Here is a 25138-nt window from a genome sequence, read left to right as displayed (position 1 = left end):
ATGATAATGTTTTTTGTTTTATAGTTTCAGAGGTAGAGTTTAGTGATTCATCAATTGCATATAACACCCAGCGCTCACTACGTCAAGTGCCCTCCTTAATGCCCATCACCCAATTATCCCTTCCCCCACCCCTCCTCTCCAGGAATCCTGTTTATTTCCTAGAGTTCAGCATCTCTTATGATTTGCCTCCCTCTCAATTTTCATCTTATTTTATTTTTCCTCCCCTTCCCTTATGTCCATCTGTTTTGTTTCTTAAATTCCACACATGAGTGAAATCATATGGCATTTGTCCTTCTCTGACTGACTTATTTTGCTTAGCATAATACCCTCTAGCCACATCATTGCAAATGGAAAGATTTCATTCTTTTGAGGGCTGAGTAATATTCCATTGTGTATATATACCACATGTTCTTTATCCATTCATCTGTCAATGGACAATAAGGTTTTTAAACTGTTATTTTGAGGTTTAAAGAAATTCTTCAGTTAAACAGCAGTGGTAAAAGAACCTCAATGCTATAGTCTGCACTAAAATGAGTTCTCTTGGTAAAATCTGCTGGTTAAAATACATTCAGCATTTTCACATTTGAGTGTGTTAGTTCTTTTATTATAGGCTTTTCACAGTTAAAAATATACTTTAGAAATAACAGATGAGTCAAGTTTCCTAAGAACCCCTGAACCACTTCCATGCAACACAATTTGATAATTACTGTCTCCTTATTTTTCATCTCTTATCTGAGCTCTTACGTTACCTTTCTCTGTTTTCAATGCATCCTCACTTCGATTTTCCTTCCACACAGCTGTCTGATTAATCCTGCTACAGCATAACTATTGTATGGAGAGACATTTTATAATTTCCAATACCTACAGACTCAAGTCCAATTCCTGACACCTGAAGCCCTCTATGATATGGATCCAATCCACTTTTCAAGTCTTGTCTTCCACCATTCCCCATCCAAATTCTAAGCTCTAGCAAACCAATTATTTTCCATGTCTAAAACAAATAGTTTTTCAAGTACACAGCCTCTTCTTATAAAGATTATGTATCTGTCTTGGAATTCTCTTGACTTATTAAATCCCCCTCAGAAATTTGTTGTTGGTTTTTTTTTAAGATTTATTTATTTATTTTAGAGAGAAAGAAGTGAGTGTGGGGGTGGGGGGGAGAGGGAGAGGAAGAGACAGACTCTCAAGCAGACTCCCTGCTGAGTACAAAGCCCGATGTGGGGCTCCATCCCATGACCCTGAGTCAAGAGTCAGACACTTTAACCGACTCAGCCACCCAGGAGCCCCTGTTGCTCATCTTTTAGAGCTCAGCTCAAACCCCACCCTGTTCAATGTTGCTTCCACCTCTAACCATGATAAAGAATTCTATACTTCAAAATATCTAATCACATGTAGACTAAGTTATACAATAAAAGGGATTTTTTTTTAAGTAGTTCCTGTGAAATCTATTACAGAGACTAAAAAATGAGATGACTAATTTAAACTACCTAATGAGTGACAGAAATCTAAAATTGGATTATGAGGGGTGCCTGGCTGGCACAGTCGGTGGAGCACGTGACTCTTGATCTTGGGGCCATAAGTCCAAGCCCCATGTTGAGTGTAGAGATTACTTTAAAAAAATAAAATCTTGAGGCACCTGGGTGGCTCAGTCTGTTAAGCATCTGCCTTTGACTCACGTCATGATGCCAGAGTCCTGGGATCAAGCCCCACGTCATGCTTCCTGCTCAGTGGGGAGCCTGCTTCTCCCTCTCTCCCCTACTCGTGCTCTCTCTCTCTCTCTCAAATAAATCAATAAAATCTAAAATAAATAAATAAATAATAAAATAAAATCCTTAAAATTGGCTTATGGCGGGGCACGTGGGTGGCTCAGTCTGTTAAGTATCTGCCTTCAGCTCAAGTCATGATCCCAGGATCCTGGGACTGAGCCCCACATCGAGCTCCATACTCAGCAGGGAGCCTGCTCCTCCCTCTCCCTCTGCTGCCATTCCCCCTGCTTGTGCTCGCTCTCTATCAAGTAAATAAATAAAATCTTTTAAAAAAAAACTGGATTAACCCTATGACCCAGCAATTGCACTACTGGGTATTTACCCCAAAGATACAAATGCAGTGATCTGAAGGGGCATGTGCACCCCAATGTTTAAGCAGAAATGTCCACAATAGCCAAACTATGGGAAGAGCCTAGATGTCCATCAACAGATGAATGGATAAAGAAGATGTGGTATATATATACATGGAATATTATGCAGCCATCAAAAAAAAAAAGAAATCTTGTGATATGCAATAACATGGATAGAACTAGAGGGTATTACGCTAAGCGAAATAAGTCAATCAGAGAAAGACAATTATTGTATGATCTCACTGATATGTGGAATTTGAGAAACAAGACAAAGGATCATAGGGGAAGGGAGGGAAAAATGAAACAAGACAAAACCAGAGAGGGAGACAAACCATAAGAGACTCTTAATCTCAGGAAACAAACTGAGGGTTGCTAGAGTGGAGGGGGGTGGGAGGGATGGGGTGCCTCGGTGATGGACATTGGGGAGGATATGTGCTATGGTGAGTGCTGTGAATTGTGTAAGACTGATGAATCACAGACCTATACCCCTGAAACAAATAATACATTATATGTTAATAAAAAAAAAAAAAATTGCCTATAACCCAGCAATTGCACTACCAGGTATTTACCCCAAAGATACAAATGTAGTGATCCAAAGGGGCATGTGAACCCCAATATTTAAGCAGCAATGTCCACAATAGCCAAACTGTGGAAAGAGCCTACATGTCCATCAACAGATGAATGGATAAAGAAGATGTGGTATATATACACAATGGAATATTATGCAGCCATCAAAAAAAAAAAAGAAAAGAAATCTTGCCATTTGCAATGACATGCATGGAACTAGAGGGTATTACACTAAGCGAAATAAGTCAGAGAAAGACAAGTATCATATGATCTCACTGATATGAAGAATTTGAGAAACAAGACAGAGGATCATAGGGGAAGGTAGGGAAAAATGAAACAAGACGAAACCAGAGAGGGAGACAAACCATAAGAGACTCTTAATCTCAGGAAACAAACTGAGGGTTGCTGGAGTGGAGGGGGGTGGGAGGGACAGGGTGGCTGGGTGATGGGACACTGGGGAGGGTATGTGCTATGGTGAGGGCTGTGAATTGTGTAAGACTGATGAATCACAGACCTACACCCCTGAAACAAATAACACATTATATGTTAATTTAAAAAATTAAAATAAATAAAATAAAAATTGGATTATGGTGATAGTTGTCTAACTCAGTAAATTAAATATCACTGAACTGAGTGAGCACTTAAGATGGGTAAACTTTATATACCTCAATAAAACTGCTTCTTCAAAAAAGAAGCTACAGAAAGTATAAAAGAGGTTACCAGGGGCTAGTGAGAAATGGAGTTATTGTTTAGCAGATACAGTTTCTGCGTGACATGATGAAAATTTTCCAGAAATGAATAGTGGTAATAATTGTACAACATGTACTTAATGCTACTGAAATGTACACTGAAAAACGGTTAAAATAGTAAACTTTATATTATGTACATTTAACCACAATTCTTAGAAATAAGGTTTTAGACATGTTGAGTTTGAGACAACTGTGGGACAGTAACAGTGATGTCTAGAAGAATCTGAAGCTCAGAAAAGAGGGTAAAACTGGAGAATGATTTGAGGATACTGAACCATACACAACTTTGAACTTTAGGGATTAACCCACTACCTAATATATAGTGGATGCTCAACAAATAATGTCAATTGAATTTAAAACAAAAAGAAAGAAAAGAATCCAGTGAGTTTAAAAAAAAAAAAAAGATACTGAAAAAGTCAATTTCCTTATCAGCTGACAATGATTCATCTTATGGATGTATTAAGTGCTATATTAAGTAAGCTATCATTGTATTTCTCCAACCTATAGACTTCTTAGTACTTTATATATGCAGAAAAGAGAAGCAGTTTCTATGCCTTGGTCTGTTTTTCACGTTAATAAGTATCATAATAAATCAAGACTTAAGAGTCTTCTCTCTTTATAGGTAAGAAGTAATACCTACCCGAATAGTTACTGTGTGATTGGCAGATGGCCTCAAGAGAGGCAGCCGGATGCCACACCTAGGCATTCTTCTCATCTCCTCAATAGGAGTTCCAAGCCATTTCTTATCTGGAGAAAGGTGAGGTGGAATGTATTTAGGTATCTTCCTTTCTGTTCTTTGATGCTTGATTTCACATTGTTCTTTTCTAAGGTCAAAACAAATGTATTCAGTCACAAACCACTTACTATTTAAGTTTTATTAGATACACAAGGACAAAACTTACCCAGAATGTTATTGTTTAAAACGTGCCAAGGGGCACCTGGGTGGGTGGCTCAGTCAGTTAAGTGTCTGCCTTCGGCTCAGGTCATGATCCCAGGATCCTCAGGACTGAGCCCTGCACTGGGCTCCCTGCTCAGCAGGGAGTATGCTTTTCCCTCTCCCCCTCCCCCGTTCTAGCACGAGTGCATACACTCACTCTCTCTCTTACACATAAATAAAATCTTAAAAAAAGTGTGCCAGGCTTGCTCTCTCTCGTTGGTATTTACAATCAAAAGAAAAATTTATAAAACTTAGAGTAAAACTGAAGACCTGATTTTCAAGTCTGTGGAAGGAATTTCTAAACACAGAAATTACCTTCCAAAAAAACAGACCGCATAAGAATATGTACACTGCCAAATGAGTCATGGTTCATAGTATCAGCTACTTCTCAGGTTTCTAGACAACAGTTTTCAATAAAGTGAACTTACTGTGGCACATGTGATAGAAAATATCACAGAAATTATGGAGAGTAAGCTTTAAGATTCCATATGGGATAACTGTAAAAATGTAAGCTTTGTAATCAGACAGACTGGGATTTAAATCCCAGCATTACCACCCACAAGTTACAATTTCAGTGAATTCTCTAACTCAAATTTCAGTTTTCTCATTTGCAAAGTGAGGACAATGTCACTTGCCTACCCATCAGAGCATTAGAGAAAATGCAGTATACAAAGACCTAGAAAAATGGATAAACAGACACTACTATCAACCTAGTATTTTTATATTCTGATAATCCACACAAATTTCAGAAGGAAAATCATGAAACTAAAAAAATCCAATTAACAATATTTATTTACTTCTCGTTTTCTGTTTCTGGTCTTTTTGAATCTAGGTTTAAATTTACCATAAACAAACAACAGGAAACACAACTATTTCTTTGCTTCACTGTAAACCATAACTTGGTTAAACCGTTCCCCTACAAAGTTATAAAAGGTATTACACTATTGGAGATACTCTTGTTGAAAAAAATTACCTTTTGTCCTCTGCTTTGGGCATTCTCATGAAATGATCTGTGATTTTAGAATCCTTTTTCCCATGCTGCTTGGAATTCCTACATTCTACATTCAGGCTAGAAGTACTTCCAGGTGGTCTGGGATTTAAATCATTCATTCCACTCCGAGTCTCTCCTCCTTCAAATTGAAAATGTAAACGAATTTCACCTCCTTTAGAAGAGGACCGCTTCCTCAATTCAGTGTCGGCTTCTCTTGCTTGGAACCTTGAAGGTTTACTTGCTGTTTGGGAGGAATTGCTATCTTCTTGCTCATCAAAACCTGGACTTGTCTCCTCATCTGCTTCTGAGTCCTGACAACTATTTTTGGAATTATCTACATCCATTGGTGACTCAGGTTCACTTTCTTTTTCAAAAGGAGGAGAATTTCCTAAACTACTCTCTTGTCTACTCAATTTGTTGGCATTTTTCAGTTCAGTACCAACATCCTCAGAGCTGATGTCTGACAAGGGACTCTCTGGCACCACATCTATCTCTTCCTGCTGACAACCTGCACAGTCTTCTACAGGATGGCAAGACTTGCTACACTTCTGGTGGCTTCTGGCTTCTCTGGCACGTTCATCTTCTGTGGTCTGCTTTGTATTTGTAAACTTTACAGTTGTCAAAAATTGTTGGTTGTCTCTACTGCCCTCACTATCTGTGTCACTGTGATCATCATTTCCAGGTGACTGATCAACGTTAGCATTACTGAACCGCTCTGGCACCAGAGTTACTGTCGGAGGCTCACTTTCTAAAAGCCGCTCTGTATGTTTCCCGTCATTTTGCCACTTACACATAGCTGCAGTCTGATGCTGGTTCAAATATTGTGTACTTTTTTCAACAGATGATTTATCAAGACTTAGCTGAGAAACATTTTCTAATTTTTCCATATTATGTTGATAAAAGTTATCTTTTTGTACAGAACTCATCATGGATTCTACTCTTGTGTTGTTGTTTTCTTTACTATGCAAACTACAACAGAATAGAAAGAACTAATGAGACAACAGAACTTATGATACAATAAAAAGAATTTATGGTATAAAAAAAATCACTTATCCAATCACATTCCCGGTATCACAGCAATAATTAAACTACTGGTGATTTCCTAAATACAGAGCATGCCCCTTCATGACTCCATGACTTTGCACATATGCCTATAATGTCCTTTCCCCAACTCTGTGCCTGGGAAACACCTGCCCTTCCTTTAAATGTTAAACTTCACTCACCTCCGGGCAGGCCTTCCTGCAAAGGTAAAGCTAATTCTTTGTTCTATATGCTAACCACCACTGTTCTCTGCTTATACCTTTACTGTCCTATTTATCATACTATGTAATAATCATGTGTTTTTGCATCTGCCACCAGTATACTATAAGTATCTTAAAGACAGAGACTATACTCCTCTTCTATCTCTGTATGTCAAGTATAGGACAGACCCTAGCACATAAGAGACTCTAAAAAATTATCATTTATAAACTGAAAGAATGAATATAAAGAAAAATGGGAAAACTAGGAGAAAGAGTAGCATGAAACAAGATAAAACATTCATATATCATGTTATTCATTTTTCTATACAGGCATGTTTCTATACCTTTCTGATTCAGTTGTCTTGATTCCTTTAGTGTCCATCCAACTGGTAATAGTCTTTTGTTTGAAAACTGTAAAAAAAAAAAAAAAAGACACACACCAAAACAATTATGTATACGCATACCTGCCCTCAAATATAAAATACCTATAGCAGCATTTATACATGTAAGGCATTGTGCTAGGTTCTGTGAATTTTTTTTTTTTTTTTAAGATTTTATTTATTTATTTGACAGAGAGAAACACAGCGAGAGCAGGAACACAAGCAGGGGCAGAGGGAGACAGAGAAGCAGGCTTCCCGCTGAGCAGGGAGCCCGATGCGGGGCTCAAACCCAGGACCCTGGGATCATGACCCGAGCCAAAGGCAGATGCTCAATGACTGAACCACCCAGGTGCCCCCAGGTTCTGTGAATTAAACAGATATTAATCACTCCTTCCACACTCAAGCAATGGGAGATAAGACAGAAATATAAATATAAATGCATTTGGCATAGAGTAGAAAGTGACAGGCCCAAGAGAGCTGGTATGGCCTAATGGATGAGAGTATAGGCTCTGAAATCAAATCACCTGGATTCAAATCCTAGTTCTCCCATTGGATTCCTATGTGTCCTTGTGAGGGATCATTTTTCTGTCTCTCAAATTACTTATTTGTAAACTTGCAAATTAATAGTACCTCTCCTGGGCTTATTATGAGGTTTAAATTAAATAACACATGCAAGGTGTTTAAGGCACAATCTGGTACATGCTCAGTAAATGTCGATTCTTAACTACCTTTAGTATTAAAAGAGATCCTGATAAAGAATTAAGGTATTTCCTAGAAAAGAAAAGACTACTTTAGGGAACTGGAGTAAGTGGGACAATCTGATAAGAAGGGCTTGAATTGTTCTTTGAAGAATAAACATGTAGTCACATAAAGGGAAAATCATAAGCAAAGGCACCAATGCCAGGGAAATATAAAGAACTTAAAAAGAAAGCAACAGAAAATATCATTGAAAAGTCAGCTAGGACCATATCATAGAGGTTCTTGAATGACCCACAAAAAGAGGTACAAACGGGGTGCCTAGGTGGCTCAGATGGTTAAGCGTCTGCCTTTGGCTCAGGTCGTGACCCCAGGGTTCTGGGATGGAGCCCCAACCTCAGCCTCCCTCCTCAGCAGGGAGCCTGCTTCTCCCTCTCCCTCTACTGTTCCCCCTGCTTGTGCTCTCTCACCCTCTCTGTCAAATAAATAAATAAAATCTTTAAAAAAGGGGGGGTGCCTGGGTGGCTCAGTCATTGAGCGTCTGCCTTTGGCTCATGATCCCAGGGTCCTGGGATCAAGCCCTGCATCGGGCTCCCTGCTCCGTGGAAAGACTGCTTCTCCCTCTCCCACTCCCCCTGCTGTGTTCCCTCTCTCGCTGTGTCTCTCTCTGTCAAATAAATAAATAAAACCTTTAAAAAAAAAAAAGACGTACAAAAAAGTCTCAGGTCACACTCAGAGCTGTAATTCCAGAACTCAAATCTAGGAGGTGCCCAGTCATGCATGATACCTACCCTGGAGGGAAAATCTGAAGGGGCAAGAAGGAAGAGTCTATTAGTAGAAACTAGCAAGGAAGCTATTGGTCTAGGCCAGTGGTTCCCAAACCATCTGAATCATCAGGGGGCTGGTAATTAATGGATCCTAGGGCCAGGCCCCAGACCTACTGAATCAATCTATGTGTGATGATGGAGTCATGATGGAAGCTGGAATCTGCATTTTTTTCAAAAAGTGATTTTGACAATCATCAACTAGGTTGGAGAACTAATGGCCAAGGACCAAAACTAGTCATTGTGAGAAGAGAGAATAAAAGTTGAGAAATGAGTCATCACAGACTTCACAATGATAGAAGTTAAAGGTGACACTAAGCTTTAAGTTTGATAGACTTGAAAGATGGTTACAGCATTAATTAACAATGTAGACTATAAGACAACTGGAGGGCGCCTGGGTGGCTCAGTCAGTTAGGCATCTGCCTTTGGCTCAGGTAATGATCCCAGGGTTCTGGGATCAAGCCTCACGTGGGGCTCCCTGCTCAGCGGAGAGTCTGCTTCTTCAGGACTCCTGGGTGGCTCAGTCAGTTAAGTGTCTGCCTTTGGTTCGGGTCATGATCCCAGGGTCCTGTGAGGGAGTCCTGCATTGGCTCCTTGCTCAGCAGGGAGCCTACTTCTCCCTCTGCCTGCCGCCTACCCCCCGCAACCCCACCGCTTGTGCTCTCTCTGACAAATAAATAAAATCTAAAAAAAAAAGAGGGCTTTGCCACTCTTCCCAGTAAGGGGTGGAGTCTATATCCCTGCCCCTTTAATTAAAAAAAAAAAAAAAGACAACTGGATTTAGGGGAAAATATGATTAGATTAATCGTGAACATACTAAATTTGAGATGCCAAAGAGATAACTAGATAGAAATGACCAGCAGACAACAGCAAAAGTAGAATTCATGGCTCAGCAGAGGAAGAAGCAACATAAATAAATGCAAACTACAATTTACATAAGCATTAAAAATAAGCATGCTTTCAAAATTAACTGCACTGCCTATGGATTAAATGTATATAATATCTTAGTATAAGAAAATATAAAATCTTAAACATTCTCAACTATTCCCCAAACTGCAATGTAAGAATCTAGGCACCTTAAGTCACAGACTCATTCTTATTTGCTTATGTCACCTCAAACACCTTAACATGAGCAAAACAGATGCTGTCCCAAACATATGAAAACCAACAGCTTTATCACTGTATTTTAGTGCCATATAATTCATTCCTTACATTCCTTACATAAAATACTAACATTCCAACTAGTAAAAATCTTTGATCAGCATTTTAAAAATAGTTTCTATCACAAAAAAGTTATTATATTTGATTTTCTTGTTAAATACCACTATTTCAGTGATTTTATTAAGTTAGTACTTCTATAGAAAATCAGGCTTCAGAGAAAAAAATTAGCTTGAATCAGAAAAGGATGAACCACTTGATTCCAAGACTTTTTCTGTAGTTCCTTCTTTCTCTATTTAATTTCATTATATCAAACACAAGTGTAGAAAATCCTCAAATTACAAACCAGCAAGGCGTCAAAAATTCACTTTTTGAGTCAGTGTGGAGTTTAAAACACATTTCTCCATAAATATAAGGATAAAATGGTATGCACAGCACTATGAGGGCAAGTCTACGAATCGAAAGACTGCACGCAACATTATTTCCTAAGACACTATGAAGTGTTCTCCTGCAGCTCTGACACTGAGAATGTGTCCTTTCTCCAGCTTCCAGTTTCCTACTATAATTCCCGAAGCCTGTGAACAGGATAAGGGAGGAGGCGCAAGAGCTGAGGAACCAGTATTTCCTGATAATAAAACATTCCTCAGGGGCGCCTGGGTGGCTCAGTCGTTAAGTGTCTGCCTTCGGCTCAGGTCATGATCCCAGGGTCCTGGGATCGAGCTCCACATCGAGCTCCGGAGCTCCGCATCGAGCTCCGGAGCTCCGCATCGGGCTCCCTGCTCCGCAGGAAGCCTGCTTCTCCTTCTCCCACTCCCCCTGCTTGTGTTCCCTCTCTCGCGCTGTCAAATAAATAAATAAAATCTTTTATAAAAAAAAAACATTCCTCAGTCCTTCTGAGAGCCCTACTTCTCTTTCCAATACCACTACTTCTGGCTTTCAAAGGTTTCTTTTGCAGCATGCCACAGGACTGCTTCAGAATTTTACCCCCTTATTCCTGAAATAGGCATAAAATTATGCTTCCCAAAATATCTGGTAGTTTCTTTCTTTTTACTAGAAATAATTCCAGGAAACAAAAAGGAGGGCAGTGGGAGGTGATGAAAACGATACAAGATCTGGAGTCAAACAAGATCTTGGACTAAGATCTTTGCTCAGTCGCTTACTAGTACTTCACTTCGTTGAGCTTCTATTTCCTCACCTATAAAATAGGGTTAACAGTAAATATCTACTTCAAGGCTTATGTAGATCAATGAGAGAAAATACTAAGTGTCCAGTCTTCACAAAGCAGAAATTCAACAAATGTCTTCTCTTGCAACACTTCCACCCAATCTCTTTTTCACTGAGATCAGTCCTCCAACTTTATTCTGATTTCACACCATTCACTTAATCTCATTAGTTATCATCACTCAGTAACCAGTGTATTTCAATGTTCAACGAGCAAATCAATTAGATGCTGCTACTGACACAAGCAAAAGACACAAAATGCTTTGAAATTCACCTGCGTTTCAAAGGAACACCCCACATCCCCAAAAAGTCCCCTTCCTCCAGCACCAGCAAGATAAGGTATGAGAAGGAAGGATACGGTGAGACAAAAGAGTGATGGACAGTGGGAGTTTTGAGAGGAAAGAGGTCTGAAGATGATTCTGACAGCACTGAGGCTGAAGGAATGACATGGAGGAAGGGAGACAAACCGGCTCCAACTCCCCCCCCTCCCCCCAACCACCACCACCCACCACTGACCTATACTTAGACCATGGCTGGAGCAGGAAGAGAAACTCTAGGTAGTTACAAAGGCAGAAAAGAGGAGCTCCCATCAGAAGGTGAATAGCACCCTGAGTTCTGCCTACATGCACATTTCAACCAATATAAGAAATATGCCCAGGGAGGTAAATAACACAAAATTTAAAGATGTTGAATGAATATCCATTTCCTTTTCTTACCTACTCTTCTAAAATAACGATATACTAAAATTTTAAATACCAAGTTCCTAAAAGACCTCCAAATTTGAAACAATAGTTTTTGTTTGGACTTTCCACATTTTGTTAATTGGTGTCCTGTGCCCGGTATACAAAAACATTTATACATATAAAGTACAGCCCAAGTAGTAATTTGGTTCCTCTTCTGCAGAAATCTGCAGAAAATAAGAAGATCCAACCATGAGGACTGCCCCCCTCCACTTGCAACTAACTCTTCCACCTTTATATGTAAATAAAGTTAATGGGCCCACAAACTAGGCTCTCGCAGAAGTCTGACACAGTACTTGGAGGTCACCTCAGTTGTCCCTCTCTTCCACTCTCCTTCACCAAGTTCTCTGTAATCTATGGCCTATATCTTAAATCCATTACTTCCTCTTCATCTTCAAAACAGCATCAATATCAAAAGAACAAATACACCACTTTTTGGACAACTGCATTTGTTTCCTGCAACTGGTCTCCTTGTCTAGTCTTGACTTTCTCTAACCCAGTGTTATATAAAGGACTAACTTTTTTTAGTGAAATACAGACAATATAAGAATGCATCATACATAATAGGTATTATTTCATGAAACATGTTTGTAATAAATATGGCATATTTACCTAGTTCATAGATTGCTTACTCCGTGTACCGGCCGAAATTTATACAGTGGACTGCAATCAGAGAAGTCCAAAGGCCACAAGCCATCTTTTCTAAAATATAACCAAATGTTATCTCCCTTTTAAAAGCTTTCAGTGGCTCCCCATTAACCACAGAATAAAGTCCAAACTCCTTGAAATGGCACTAGAATTTGTCCATAATAACTTCTGCCCTTCTTCCTGGCCTCAAGTCCTGTCACTCCTGTCATTTTATGCTCCAGTCCTACCACCTTTGCACATGCCATTCTCTCTGCATATTTAATTATTTCTCTCCTTTATCTATACAGCAAATCCTGCTCATCCTTCAATATTTAGTTGAGGTCTACTCCCCACTGCCTCTAAGTCCTGAGAGAACTAAGTTTACACCATTAACCCAAAGACTGTCTGACCTCTGGCCAGCCTCTTACACTGTTGACAAATGCATCCTTTTGGAAATGTTCTCTTTCTTGCATGACACAACAAAAGCCAGGCTTTCATCCTACTCTTCTGGCTGCTTCTCTTCAGTCTACTCTTAGATGATGGTGTTCCTAAAGTTTCTGTCCTAGGTCACCTTTATTTTCTCTACATGTTTTATGTGATCTACTTCCATAGCATCGATTATCACGTTTATGCCAAAAATCCCCAAATCTGTATTTCCAGCACAAATTTATTTCTTATGAGGTACAAACCCACAGATCTCATTCTCTCTGAATCCATCCACTTCTCTCCTTCCCTACTGCCCACAACCAAGTATAAACCATTATTATCGCCCACCTAGACTAACTCCTCTAGTCTTGGGCCTGCACTTCCCCTCCCTTTCAATCCATTCTTCATTTTCTACACACCAGCCAGAGACCTTAAAAAAAAAAAAAAGATGTGTGTGCATGCACATATATATAAAGTCACTTCCCTACTGAAAACGCATTAAAAGCTTCTCATTGCCCTTAGAGGTAAAGTTCAAAACCCTCAGCACTGCCTATATTTCCCAGTATGATCTGATCTTTGCCTATCTCCCTGCAGCCCCATCTCTCATTACTCTCTCCTGTTGACAGTATGCACCAGCTGCACTTCAGGAACATTTACTACTTCCTCTTTTCTAGCTAACTCTTCATCCTTTTTCAGTCCTTAAAATAAGCACCTCATCTTCTGGGAGATTATCTTTGATCCCACAGACTGGATTAAGACTCCTGACTCCTACCATAATGATGTATGTCCTTCACCTGTAAGCATGTGGACTTTTGTAATTCTCTCTCCTGATAGATTTTAAGATCTGAAGACAGCCCAAGTTACTCTTGTTCAACACTGTATGCCAGAAACAAGCACAATGCCAGCTAATACTAACAGCTCTGCACCCCCAGGATGCAGAATCTGAACCAAGAGAAGTTGTGACCTTCTTTGCACCTTTCTTTTCACCTAAAGGTTGAAGCTTCACATACACAATTAGACTTCCTTAACAACTAAGGCAACTTCTCAAACCCGAGGAAAGCAAACAGGTGGAGTCTACTGCCATTTTCCACCTTGTGAGTAACTGCTCATCAGGGTTTCTCACACCACCAATCCCAACGGGTAAAATGCGGCCGCATTCCCCTACCAGTGGCCTTAGTGGCTCAGCAAGAGGGCCTCAGAGTGGTGCACACAAGACCAGAAAGGGGTGGCTGGAGTCCCTGGGTCCCCAGACAGAGACCAAGAAGAGGTCTGGGCCAAAGCGAAGGACAAAGATCTTTATTTCCCCACGTACCAAGCGAGGTGGAGCTGCCTCTGTGCGGTCCCGCCCGCCCCGGGACGCAGCCTGACGAGGACGGTGGGACCCTGAACTGCACGGGAGCGTCCTTGGACTCGAGGACGCGCCTCTGCCTGCCGGGGAAGCTCCGGGCGTCCGAGGCGGCCGGCGGAGAAGTTGCAGCGGCGCCCCAGCGGGGTCGCTTGGTGCAGGGCTCACAGCCGGGGCCCGCACTCATGCTTGGGACCCGCAGCGCAGAGTCCCCGGGCCGGCCCGGGCGGAGAGCCTCATTCACTAGCCCTAAGAGGGACGGACTGCGCCGGCTCCTCGGCGCCTCCAGGCACCATTCCCTCTCTGCCGCTGCCTGTTTCTGCAGTTGCTGCTCCGCCGGCCTCCCGAGCCAAGCCCTAGCCAGTCGCCTGCCTTCCCTCTTCCACAGGCACCCCCACCTGCCTCAGGATGCGCCGCTTTGATTCTGGCTTGGTTCACTTTCCCACCACCGGAAGGCTGCCGTCAGGCGCTTCCGGTTTCCGGGACGTATAATGTCGCAAAGCGGAAGTGCAAGGATTAGCGGGTACCGGCTCCCGGAAGGTCACCGTGTGAAGGAGGCCTTGGTAACGCGGGTCTTCCCCCCCTTTTTCTGGGGAGCAACGGCGGAGCCGACGAACCCGGCCTGAGGCGGCGGTGAGAAGCAGACGGGCGGTTTGCTGCGACACCATGGAGAGCGGCGGGGGAAGCGGGAACAAAACCACAGGGGGGTTGGCCGGCTTTTTCGGAGCCGGCGGGGCAGGTTACTCGCACGCGGATTTGGCCGGCGTCCCGCGTAAGTATCGGGCCTACCTTGTGAACATTTCTCAGTGGTTCTTGCGACTCCGCCAGACGTGTAGTGTGTACTGTTCTTTTTTTTGGCTGGCGTTCACAATCTTCCTTACCAGTGGTTGGGATAGTGTGTTTGCGCTGCCGCTCTTTCAAGATTGAACGAGTTTTTGGAGTCATGGATCCTCGAGAAGTTCTGTCCGGGTGACCTGGACTAGGGATGTTGGCATGTTTTCTTCTCTTTATATACGAGCCTAGTGCCTTGTATTTCCTCCCACACATTCCTGGTGTGTTGGGCTGTGTGCTTGACTCTAGATTAAGAGGAGAGCCTAGCTCTGCAAGTAAATACATTCCAAACAGCCTGTAAATAACTTTTAAGCACAAAGTCACGTGTTTCGAAACTGCAATGTAGCCGTCAGGGCAAAACATTTAATATTGAAGATAGGCAAGAAAGAAATTTGAGTCGGGCCAGCGGAGGAGCTGAGAAGTGAACTGCACTTTAAAGGCCATTTATGGACTTGAAAAAAGAAGCCAGGTAAGACTTTTCGGAAAGGAAACATGCAAGATCAAAAGTGCAGAAGCATGTATACCCTGCCTGTGCTCTCTCAATTCTGTGAATATGTCTTCCAGATGTTTGGGACTTTGTGGGTATTCAACTGGATGAATAGAACTTGTTCTTCTCCAGGTCTTTTATGCTCAAGAACAAAACAGCCCTAGTGTCACTTACGTCGAAACTGAATCTGGAACACATTTTACATATAAGTCTTCCGAGGTCTGAGTTTTGGAGCACAAAGGGCAGTGCCTTAATGTGACAAAGCATTGTTACATTAATTTGATTAAGATTTGAAGGTAAATTGAAAGGTCGAGGGTGAACACCATTCACTTAGCACCTGGAATGGGCCAACGACTTTTCTGTGTGCAGGACTACCAGTGGTTAAAAGAGATGATTGCTGCTTTCATGGAGTTTAGATCCTATTGAAGTGAGCCAAGTAACACAAACACATTTCAGTTAATGATAAGCGTATGTAAAGGCATCAAAACAAGATCGAGAGATGGCGATGGGAGCAGAACGCCTTTTTAGAGTAGGTCAGGGAAAGCAGCTAGAGGGTGTTGACATTTGAGCTGTTACCTGAATACAATACAAATGCGGGGGCGGGGACACACACGGACGTATACAAGAAAAAATGGTTAGTCCAAATGCCCTGGTGGGGGAAGGGGGGGACTTGACATGTTTAAAGAACAACTGATGGGCCAGTGTGTCTACAAAGTTGCGAGGGAGTTGGAGCAGTAGGAGATAATGAGATCAGGAGAGCAAGTAATGGCCACTAATGCAGTGTTTTATAAGCCATGGTAAGGAGTTTGGATTTGATTACAAGTGTGAATGGAAGCCATTAGGACTGATTCCTTTTCCTAAAAAAAATCACTTTAGTTGCTATATAGGAAGTGAATTGAACGGACTAGAGCAAATTAAGGAGTCCATTTAGGTAGGAGATTGTTACTGTAGTCTAGGTGAGATTTAATGGTTGGACTAAGATCGTAGCAATAAGGATGGTGGTAAGTAACAGTTCAAGATGAATATTGAATATAGAATTAATAGGACTTTCAGTTGATGAAAGGACTAGAGTCATGGGTATTTCATAGATTGTGAGCAATCACAGGATTCAAGGATTAAATTTAGAATGTGAGAAAGTTGATTTTCCCTGGTAGATTTTTTCCATTGTCAAAGTTACTGGGATTCAAGTCTGGCTGTCTGAGAATTTCTGTTTTCTTTTGTCCTGACCCCCATTCCTTTGGTGATGACCCAAGAATGATCTACACTGCCACAGCAAATCACCTTTGTCAGCAACTGTCAATACTAAGATTTGAAGGAACTGCCTAAAAATGTTTATATATAACCCATGACCTGGGCACTGTTTTTCCCATGGAATTCATTGGTCTCTTGTCAATCTTATTTTTGCAGTTTGTATAGATGTCAAGCATCCTTGTAGCAAAGTAGAGGAAATTAGCTTTATAATTGACTTGGGCTGTGCTTCCTTCTACTTTGATTATTTGATCCACGTTATTGCCAATATCTTCTTGGTATGAGAGCCTGAACCACTAGTGCAGGACCTGGTTTGAGATTCAGGACCTCAGGAGGAGACAGCCCCAAAACTGCCAGACAGGATAAGCGTAGAAAAGGAGAAAATCTCATCTATTCAGTGAGCCTGTAAATCAAAATTGGAAAACACCCGAAATGGTGTAATTAACACTAAATGAAATAATTTTTTAAAATTTCATCGCAATGTGATGTTCTCTCTCTAGTGACTGGTATGAACCCTCTGTCTCCGTATTTAAATGTGGATCCACGATATCTTGTTCAGGTAAGATTAGGACTAGTCCTTTTATGAATTTTATAGTTTGGTGATTTATCTTACCACTTTAAAAAAAAATCCAGGTTCTTACGCTGACTAGATCTATGGTACATATTTCTGGAGGCACCAACTCTAGTCTCCATTCACCCTTTTTCTCTTCTCAGAAACTCTGGGGATTTGAATTGTACCTCCCTGATGCTAATTAATTAATTCCCTTTAAAGAGTTTTTGGGGGTTGAGGTGGCTATTTTTTCTTTCCTATTTAAATTGTGAAATATTTTGGCATAAAATTTACTATCTTACCCATTTTTAAGTGTACCGTCCAGTGGTATTAACTACATTTATAATATTGTGCAACAATTACCACCTACCATATCCATAACTCATTTCATCATGTAAAACAAACTATACCCATTAAAAAATAACTTCATTCCACCCACCCATCTCATGGCAACCACCCTTCTGCTTTCTGTCTCTGGTTTTGATACTCTAATACCTCAAATAAGTAGAATCATAGTATATTTGTCTTTTTGTGATTGGCTTATTTCATTTAGCATAATATTCTCAAGTTTCATCTACATTATAGCATGTATCAGAATTTCCTTTCTTTTAAGGCTGAATAATATTTAATTGAATAATATTCCATTCTGCTTATCCATTCATCTGTCCCTGGACGCTTGGATTGCTTTCATATTTTAGTTACTGGGAATAGTGTTGCTATGAACAATAGTGTAAAAGGTCTCTTCCTGAGCCTCCTTTTAATTCTTTTACTTATATTTCCAGAACTGAAATTACTGAATCATATGGAAATTTTATTACTAATTTTCTGAGGAACTGCTATGCTGTGTTCCATAGCACTGTACCATTTTACATTCCCAAGAACTGCACAAGGCTTGCAATTTCTTCACATCCTCACCAACACTTGTTATTTTCTGGGGTTTTTTGATCATAGCTATTCTAATGGGTATGAGGTAGTGCTCCTTGTGGGTTGTTTTTTTTTTTATATTTTATTTATTTATTTGACAGAGAGGGAACACAAGCAGGGGGAGTGGGAGAGGGAGAAGCAGGCTTCCTGCTGAGCAGGGAGCCCGATGTGGGGCTCGATCCCAGGACCCTGGGATCATGACCTGAGCCAAAGCAGATGCTTAACGACTGACCCACCCAGGCGCCCCAACTCCTCGTGGTTTTGAGTTGCATTTTCCTAATCATTAGTGATATTGAGCATCTTTTCATGTGCTTATTGCCTATTTGTATACCTTTGGAGAAACGTTTTAAGTCCTTTGTCCATTTTTGAATTGGGTCTTTATTGTTGTTGAATTTAAGTTTTATATATATTCTGAATATTAACCCCTTATCAGATAACATGATTTGCAAATATTTTCTCGCATTCTGTGGGTTGCCTTTTTACTATGCTGATACTGTCTTTTGAGGCACAATATTTTTAAATTTTCACAAAGGCCAGTTTTTTAATTTTTTTCTTTTGTTGCCTGTGCCTTTGGTGTCAGATCTAAGAAGTCATTGCCAAATCCAATGTCATGCTTTTCTCCCATGTTTTCTTCCAAGAGTTCTATGGTTTTAGGTCTTACATTTAGATCTTAGATCCATTTAATTTTTGTATTAGGTGTTTAATTTTTTATTAGGTGTTAGATAAGGATCCAGCTTTACTTGTTCATGTGGATATCCAATTTTCAGAGCATCATTTGTTAAAAAGAGTGTCTTTTTCTCATGGAATGGTCTTGGCAGTCTTGTTCAAAATCATTTGACCATATATGTGAGGGTTTATTTCCAGGTTCTCTATTCTGTTTCATTGGTCTATTTGTCTGTCTTTGTGTCAGTATCACACTCTTTTGATTTGAGTAGCCTTGTAGTAAGTTTTGAAATCAGGAAATGTGATTATTGTTCTTTTTCTTTTTTTTAAATTTATTTGTCAGAGAGAGAGAGCACAAGGAAGGGGAGCAGCAGCAGAGCAGGCAGAGGGAGAAGCAGGCTCCCTGCAGATTAGGGGGAGCCCGATAGGAGACTCGATCCCAGGACCCTGGGATCATGACCTAAGCCAAAGGCAGACGCTTAACCAACTGAGCCACCTAGGTGTCCCGATTATTGTTCTTTTTCAAGATTGTTTTGGCTGTTTGGGGTTCATTGAGATTCCATATTAATTATAGGATGGGGTTCTTTTTTAAAAGATTTTATTTATTTCTTTGACACAGAGAGAGCAAAAGAGAGAGAGAGACAGAGAGCAAGCACAAGCAGGGGGAACAGCAGGGAGGGGAGAAGCAGGCTTCCCGCTGAGCAAGGAGCCCGATACGGGGCTGGATCCCAGGACCCTGGGATCATGACCCGAGCCGAAGGCAGCTGCTTAACTGACTGAGCCACCCAGGTGCCCCAAAAACATGGTATTTTGATAGGGATTTCATTGAATCTGTAGATTCTTTTGGATAGTATTGACATCTTAACAGTAGTAAGTCTTCCAACCCACAGACATGGGATATGTTTCCATTTTTTCAAGTCTTTAATTCGTTTAAGAGGTTTTTATGGTTTTCATTGTGTAAGACTTTTACCTCATTGGTTAAGTTCATTCCTAAGTAGTAGTCTTTTTTTATTTAAAGATTTTTTTTTTTTTTTTTGACAGAGAGGCGAGGGAGAGAGAGAGCGCGCACAAGCAGGGGGAATGGCAGGCAGAGGGAAAGGGAGAGGGAGAAGCAGATTCCCCTCGGAGCAAGGAGCCCAGTGGAGCAAGGAGCCCAGTGTGGGGCTCCATCCCAGCAGGACCCTGGGATCATGACCTGAGCCAAAGGCAGACGCTTAACCAACTAAGCCACCCAGGCGCCCCTGTTCTTTTTGATGCTAGTATAAATGGAATTGCTTTTGTGATTTCTTTTTCAAATTGTTCATTATTAGAATGTGGAAATCCTTTTTTGTGTGTGTTGACTTTGTATCCTGCTACTTTGCTGAATTTATTAGATCTAATAAGTTTCTTTGTGCAATATGTAGGATTTTCTACATATAAGATCATTTTATCTGCAAAGAAAGAAAATTTAGCGGGCGCCTGGGTGGCTCAGTTGGTTAAGCGACTGCCTTCGGCTCAGGTCATGATCCTGGAGTCCCAGGATCGAGTCCCGCATCGGGCTCCCTGCTCAGCAGGGAGTCTGCTTCTCCCTCTGACCCTCCCCCCTCTCATGCTCTCTCTCTATCTCATTCTCTCTCTCAAATAAATAAATAAAATCTTTAAAAAAAAAAAAAAGAAAGAAAGAAAGAAAATTTAGCTTCTTCCTTTCCAATTTGGATACCTTTTATTTCTTCTTGCCTAATTGCTTTAGCTAGAACATGTAGTACAAGTATCCCCCGCTTTTTGAAAGTTCACATTGTTCCACTTCACTTTTATGAGAGATCTACATTATGTAGGTCTGTATATAGTACCTGTTTATGCTGAAAAAAGAAATCAGAAGAGGATTTTTGCTTTTACCGAAAAAGCAAAAAGCAAAAATAGTGTTCAGCATTTGTTTTGCAGTGAGCTGTTGTAGTGGAACCACCGAGCTCCTTCCTGGGGATCTACACTCAGCATCTCAGCATCAAGCCATTGCAGCCTTGGACTGTGTCTGTGAGCATCTGTGCTTTATCTTGATTTATTTTGTGTGTCTGATAGCAAGCTGTGTCCTAAGGTATCAGAAAGGCCTGAGAGAGGTTATCTTTGGGTCTGGGAATACTCAAAACATTTTTCCATGTAAGTTGGTGATAATTGCTTCTTTGCTTTATGGCATTTTGACTTACAGGAGGTTTCATAGGGATGTTCTACTTACAGATATCAGGGGAGGCTTGTACTATGTTGAAAGAAAAGTGGCAGAAGTGGGCATCCTTGCCTTTTCCTGATTCTGGAGGGAAAGCTTTTATCTTTTACCTTTTAATATAATGTTCACCAGGGCGCCTGGGTGGCTCAGTTGGTTAAGTGACTGCCTTCGGCTCAGGTCATGATCCTGGAATCCCAGGATCGAGTCCCGCATGGGGCTCCCTGCTCAGCGGGGAGTCTGCTTCTCTCTCTGACCCTCCCCCCTCTCATGTGCTCTCTCTCTCTCTCTCATTCTCTCTCTTTCAAATAAATAAATAAATAAAAATCTAAAAAAATATATAATGTTCACTGTGGGGTTTTCATATATGGCTTTTATTATGTTGAGGTAGTTTCCTTCTATTCCTAGTTTGTTGAATTCTTTTTATTGTAAAAGTATGTTGGATTTTTTGAAATGCTTTTTTTGCAGTAGTTGAGGTGATCATGTGGGAGTTTTTTTTCCCTTCTTTCTTTTAATGTGGTGTATTATGTTGATCAGTTTTCATATATTGGACCATCCTGCATTACATGAATAAATCCGACTTGGTCATGGTGTGTATCCTTTTAATATGTTGCTGAATTTGGTTTCCTAGTATTTTGCTGAGGATTTTGCATCAGTGTTCATAGGGATATTGGTCTGTAGTTTTCTTGTAGTGTCTTTGTCTGGCTTTGGTATGAGGGTAATCCTGGCCTTATACATATTACCTCCACTTCAATTTTTTGGAAAAGTTGGAAAAGAATTGGTGTTAGTTCTTTAAATGTTTGGTAAACTTCACCAGTGAAGTCGTTAGGTCCAGGGCTTTTCTTGGTTGTGACTTTTTTTTTTTTTTTTGAGAGAGAGAGAACTCGGGGTTGAGGGGGAGGGGCAGAGGGAGAAGGAGAGTGAGAATCTTAAGCAGGCTCCATGCCTAGCACAGAGCCCAGTGAGGGCCTTGATCTCACAACCCTGAAATCATGACCTGAGCTGAAATCAAAAGTTGGACCCTTAAGCAACTGAGTCACCCAGGTGTCCCTGGTGTGACATTTTTTATTGCTGATTTCGGTGTTCTTACCAGTTCAGTTATAAGTCTATTTGGATTTTCTGTTTCTTGGTGAGTTTTATGTCTCTAGGAATTTGTCTGTTTCATCAAGGTTATCCAGTTTGTTGGCATGCAGTTTTTCATAGTACTTTCTTATTTTTTCTTTTTCTAGTTCCTTAAGTTGCAAAATTAGGTTGTTTATTTGAGATCTTTCTGATATTTTTAATAAGCATTTATAGCTCTGGATTTTCCCCTTAGCACCACTTTCACTGGATCTCATAAGTTTTGATATGTTGTATTTTCTTTTTTATTCATCTCAAGTATTTTCTAATTTCACTTTTGATTTCTTTTTTGATCTATTGGTGGTTTATGGATATATTGTTTAATTTCCATGAATTTGTGAACTTTTCATTTTATTTCTGTTACTGATTTCTAACTGATATTTTTGTGGTTGGAGAAGATACTCTGTATGGTATCTTTTAAAATCCGTTGAGACTTAATTTGTTGTCTAATATATGATCTGTCCTGGAAAATGTCCCACATGCACTTGAGAAAAATGTCTATGCTGTGATATTATTGTTAGAGTGTTTTGTGTATGTCTGTTAGATCTGTTTGCTCTTTGATTTATTGTGTTAAGTCCTCATATTTCCTTATTATGTTTTGTCTGGTTATGATGATTATTATCCATTACTGAGAATAGAGTATTGAGGTCTCCAATTATTACTGTAGAAATTCCAGTTTTATACTTAATATATTTTAATGGTCTGTTACTAGGTGTGTAAATGTTTGTAATTGAATCTTTTTGTTGTATTGGACCTTTTATTAATATTCTTTGTCTTTTGTAATCTTTTTTTGATTTAAAGTCTGTATTTTCTGATATTAGTATGGCCACCCTGCTATCTTTTGGGTTTTATTTGCATGAAATATCTTTTTCTCTTTCACTTCACTTTGAATCTTTTTGTGTCTTTGGAATTAAAGTAAACCCCAGTGTAGTTGGATCCTTTATTGTGCCAATCTTATGTCTTTTGTTTAAAGAGTTTGATCCATTTATATTTAAAGTGATTACTGATAAGGAGGGATTTCTGTCATTTTGCTGTTTGATTTTTATATGTCTTCTAGCTTTTTTGTCCTTCTCTTGTGTTACTGTCTTTTGTGTTTACTTGATTCATTTTTTGCAGTGAAATTTTAAATTTCTCATTTCCTTTTGTATATGTCCTTTAGCTATATTCTTTGTAGTTATCTTTGGGGATTTAACATCCTCAAATTTAACATCCTAAAATTATAAATCTAGTTTGAATTTTTACCAGTTTAATGTCAATAACATGCAAAACACTATTTCTTTAACAGGTGTATACTCCTCTCGGTTATTAATGTCATAAATTTACATCTTTAGGGACACCTGGGGGTCTCAGTCCTAAGCGTCTGCCTTCAGCTCAGGTCATAATCCCAGGGTCCTGGGATCAAGTACTGCTCCTTGTTCAGCAAGAACCCCGCTTCTCCCTCTGCCTGCCACTCACCCTGCTTGTGCTCTCTCTCTCTGACAAATAAATAAAATCTTTTAAAATTAAAAATAAAAATAAAATGGGTAAAGGATTTGAATAGATGTTTCTCCAAAAAGATACAGAAATGTCAATAATCACATAAAAGATATTTAACGTCACTTATAGGGAAATGCAAATCACAAAAACGAAGTGAGATACCACTTCACTCCTGCTATAGGTATAATCAGAAACATGCAATAACTGATGTTGGTGAGGATGTGGAGAAATTGGACCTTCATGCACTGCTGGTGGAAATGTAAATTGAAACAGCTGCTTTGGAAATAGTCTGACAGTTTCTCAAAATATTAAGAATAGAGTTACCATTTGACCAAGTAATTCTACTCAGTAGATACATACCCAAGAGAATTGGACAGTTTCTCAAAATATCAAAAATAGAGTTACCATATGACCCAGTAATCTACTCATAGATATATACCCAAGAGAATTGGAAACGTATGTCCACACAACAAATTGTGTGTGAATGCTCTTATCAGGTTTATTCTAAGTAGCCAAAAAGTAGACACAACCCATCCATCAGGTTAAGAATAAACAAAATGTAGCATCTCCATGCAATGAGATATTTAGCAGTAAAAAAAGGAAGAAGTAAAGATACATGCTGGAACATGGATGAACCTTGTAAACTTATTACATGAAAGAAGCCAGTCATAAAAGACCATAATGGTATGATTCTATTTACATGAAGTGTCCAGAATTGACAAATAGAAAGAGACAGAAAGCAGATTGATTAGTAGTTGCCCAGGGTAGGGGAGAAATGGAGAATGACTGCTAACAGGTATGGGGTGCTTTTTGGGGTAGTGAAAATGCTCTAAAAATGATTATAGTCTTTGTTGTACGATACCTGAATATACTAAAAACCATTGAATTGTACACTTTAAATAGGTGAATTATATGGTATGTGAATTACATATCCGTAAATTGGGTGGGTTTTGGGTTTTTTAAGAGTAGTGGTTGGGACTTTTTGTTTCAAGTTGAATCACTAACAATAATTGACTACCTGCATTTCTTGTTGAGTGTGTTTCAATAGAAGCAAGTGGATTAAGACTTGTTTAAAACTTGTTTTTACAGGAAATGTTTGTCAGATATCTGCACTGTATGTTTATTGATTTTATTTCAAAAGTACCTCTCTCAGTATTTTACTCAAAATTTCGAAACTAATCACATGTGTTTTAATTGAATGTTGAATTTAGGCTTAAAGGTTGTACTGTAGCTTCATTTAAAAATACATAACATCTAGGGGCGCCTGGGTGGCTCAGTCGTTAAGCATCTGCCTTCGGCTCAGGTCATGATTCCAGGGTCCTGGGATCGAGCCCCTCATCAGGCTCCCTGCTCGGCGGGAAGCCTGCTTCTCCCTCTCCTACTCCCCCTGCTTGTGTTCCCTCTCTCACTGTGTCTCTCTCTGTCAAATAAATAAATAAAATCTTAAAAAAAAAAAATGCACAACATCTTGACCCTGCAGTGCTAGGTGCGGCTTGGTAAGGTTAGACATCAAAGAAAATTCTGCATTTTTAAAAAATTAGGATTCTTGCTTAATCACAAACATTTGTAGTGACCTTTTCCATTCAAATGCAAGAGGGACTTCAGAATTGAAAAGGTTTTCTCTGGGT

The 25138-nt window shown here is 40.0% G+C and overlaps 2 protein-coding genes across 6 annotated transcripts in view; one reads left to right on the top strand and one right to left on the bottom strand.

The window, feature by feature from the left end:
* PARG (poly(ADP-ribose) glycohydrolase) overlaps positions 1–14482 on the bottom strand; it is a 121467-nt gene extending 106985 nt beyond the window's left edge. Inside the window, exons 1-5 of one of the 5 annotated variants that reach the window (XM_036073405.2) lie at positions 14417–14456; positions 12233–12322; positions 6946–7012; positions 5343–6329; positions 4073–4256 (exon numbers count right to left, since the gene is read on the bottom strand). In XM_036073405.2, the coding sequence (XP_035929298.1) occupies positions 4073–4256; positions 5343–6329; positions 6946–6983 (1209 nt within the window). In that variant the 5' untranslated portion in view covers positions 6984–7012; positions 12233–12322; positions 14417–14456. Of the gene's footprint in view, positions 1–4072; positions 4257–5342; positions 6330–6945; positions 7013–12232; positions 12323–13985 lie in introns of all 5 variants that reach the window. The other 4 variants (XM_036073397.2, XM_036073414.2, XM_036073423.2 and 1 more) reach the window with 4 other exon arrangements.
* Positions 14483–14536: 54 nt separating this feature from the next.
* The window catches only part of LOC118523707 (mitochondrial import inner membrane translocase subunit Tim23), a 30247-nt gene continuing 19645 nt past the window's right edge, over positions 14537–25138 (top strand). Inside the window, exons 1-2 of the mRNA XM_036073457.2 lie at positions 14537–14790; positions 17085–17143. Coding sequence (XP_035929350.1) covers positions 14685–14790; positions 17085–17143 — 165 coding nt within the window. The 5' untranslated portion in view covers positions 14537–14684. The remainder of the gene's footprint in view (positions 14791–17084; positions 17144–25138) is intronic.

This window comes from Halichoerus grypus, chromosome 7 (assembly GCF_964656455.1).
Source record: "Halichoerus grypus chromosome 7, mHalGry1.hap1.1, whole genome shotgun sequence".
NCBI lineage: Eukaryota > Metazoa > Chordata > Mammalia > Carnivora > Phocidae > Halichoerus > Halichoerus grypus.
This window is presented reverse-complemented; position numbering and strand designations above follow the sequence as displayed.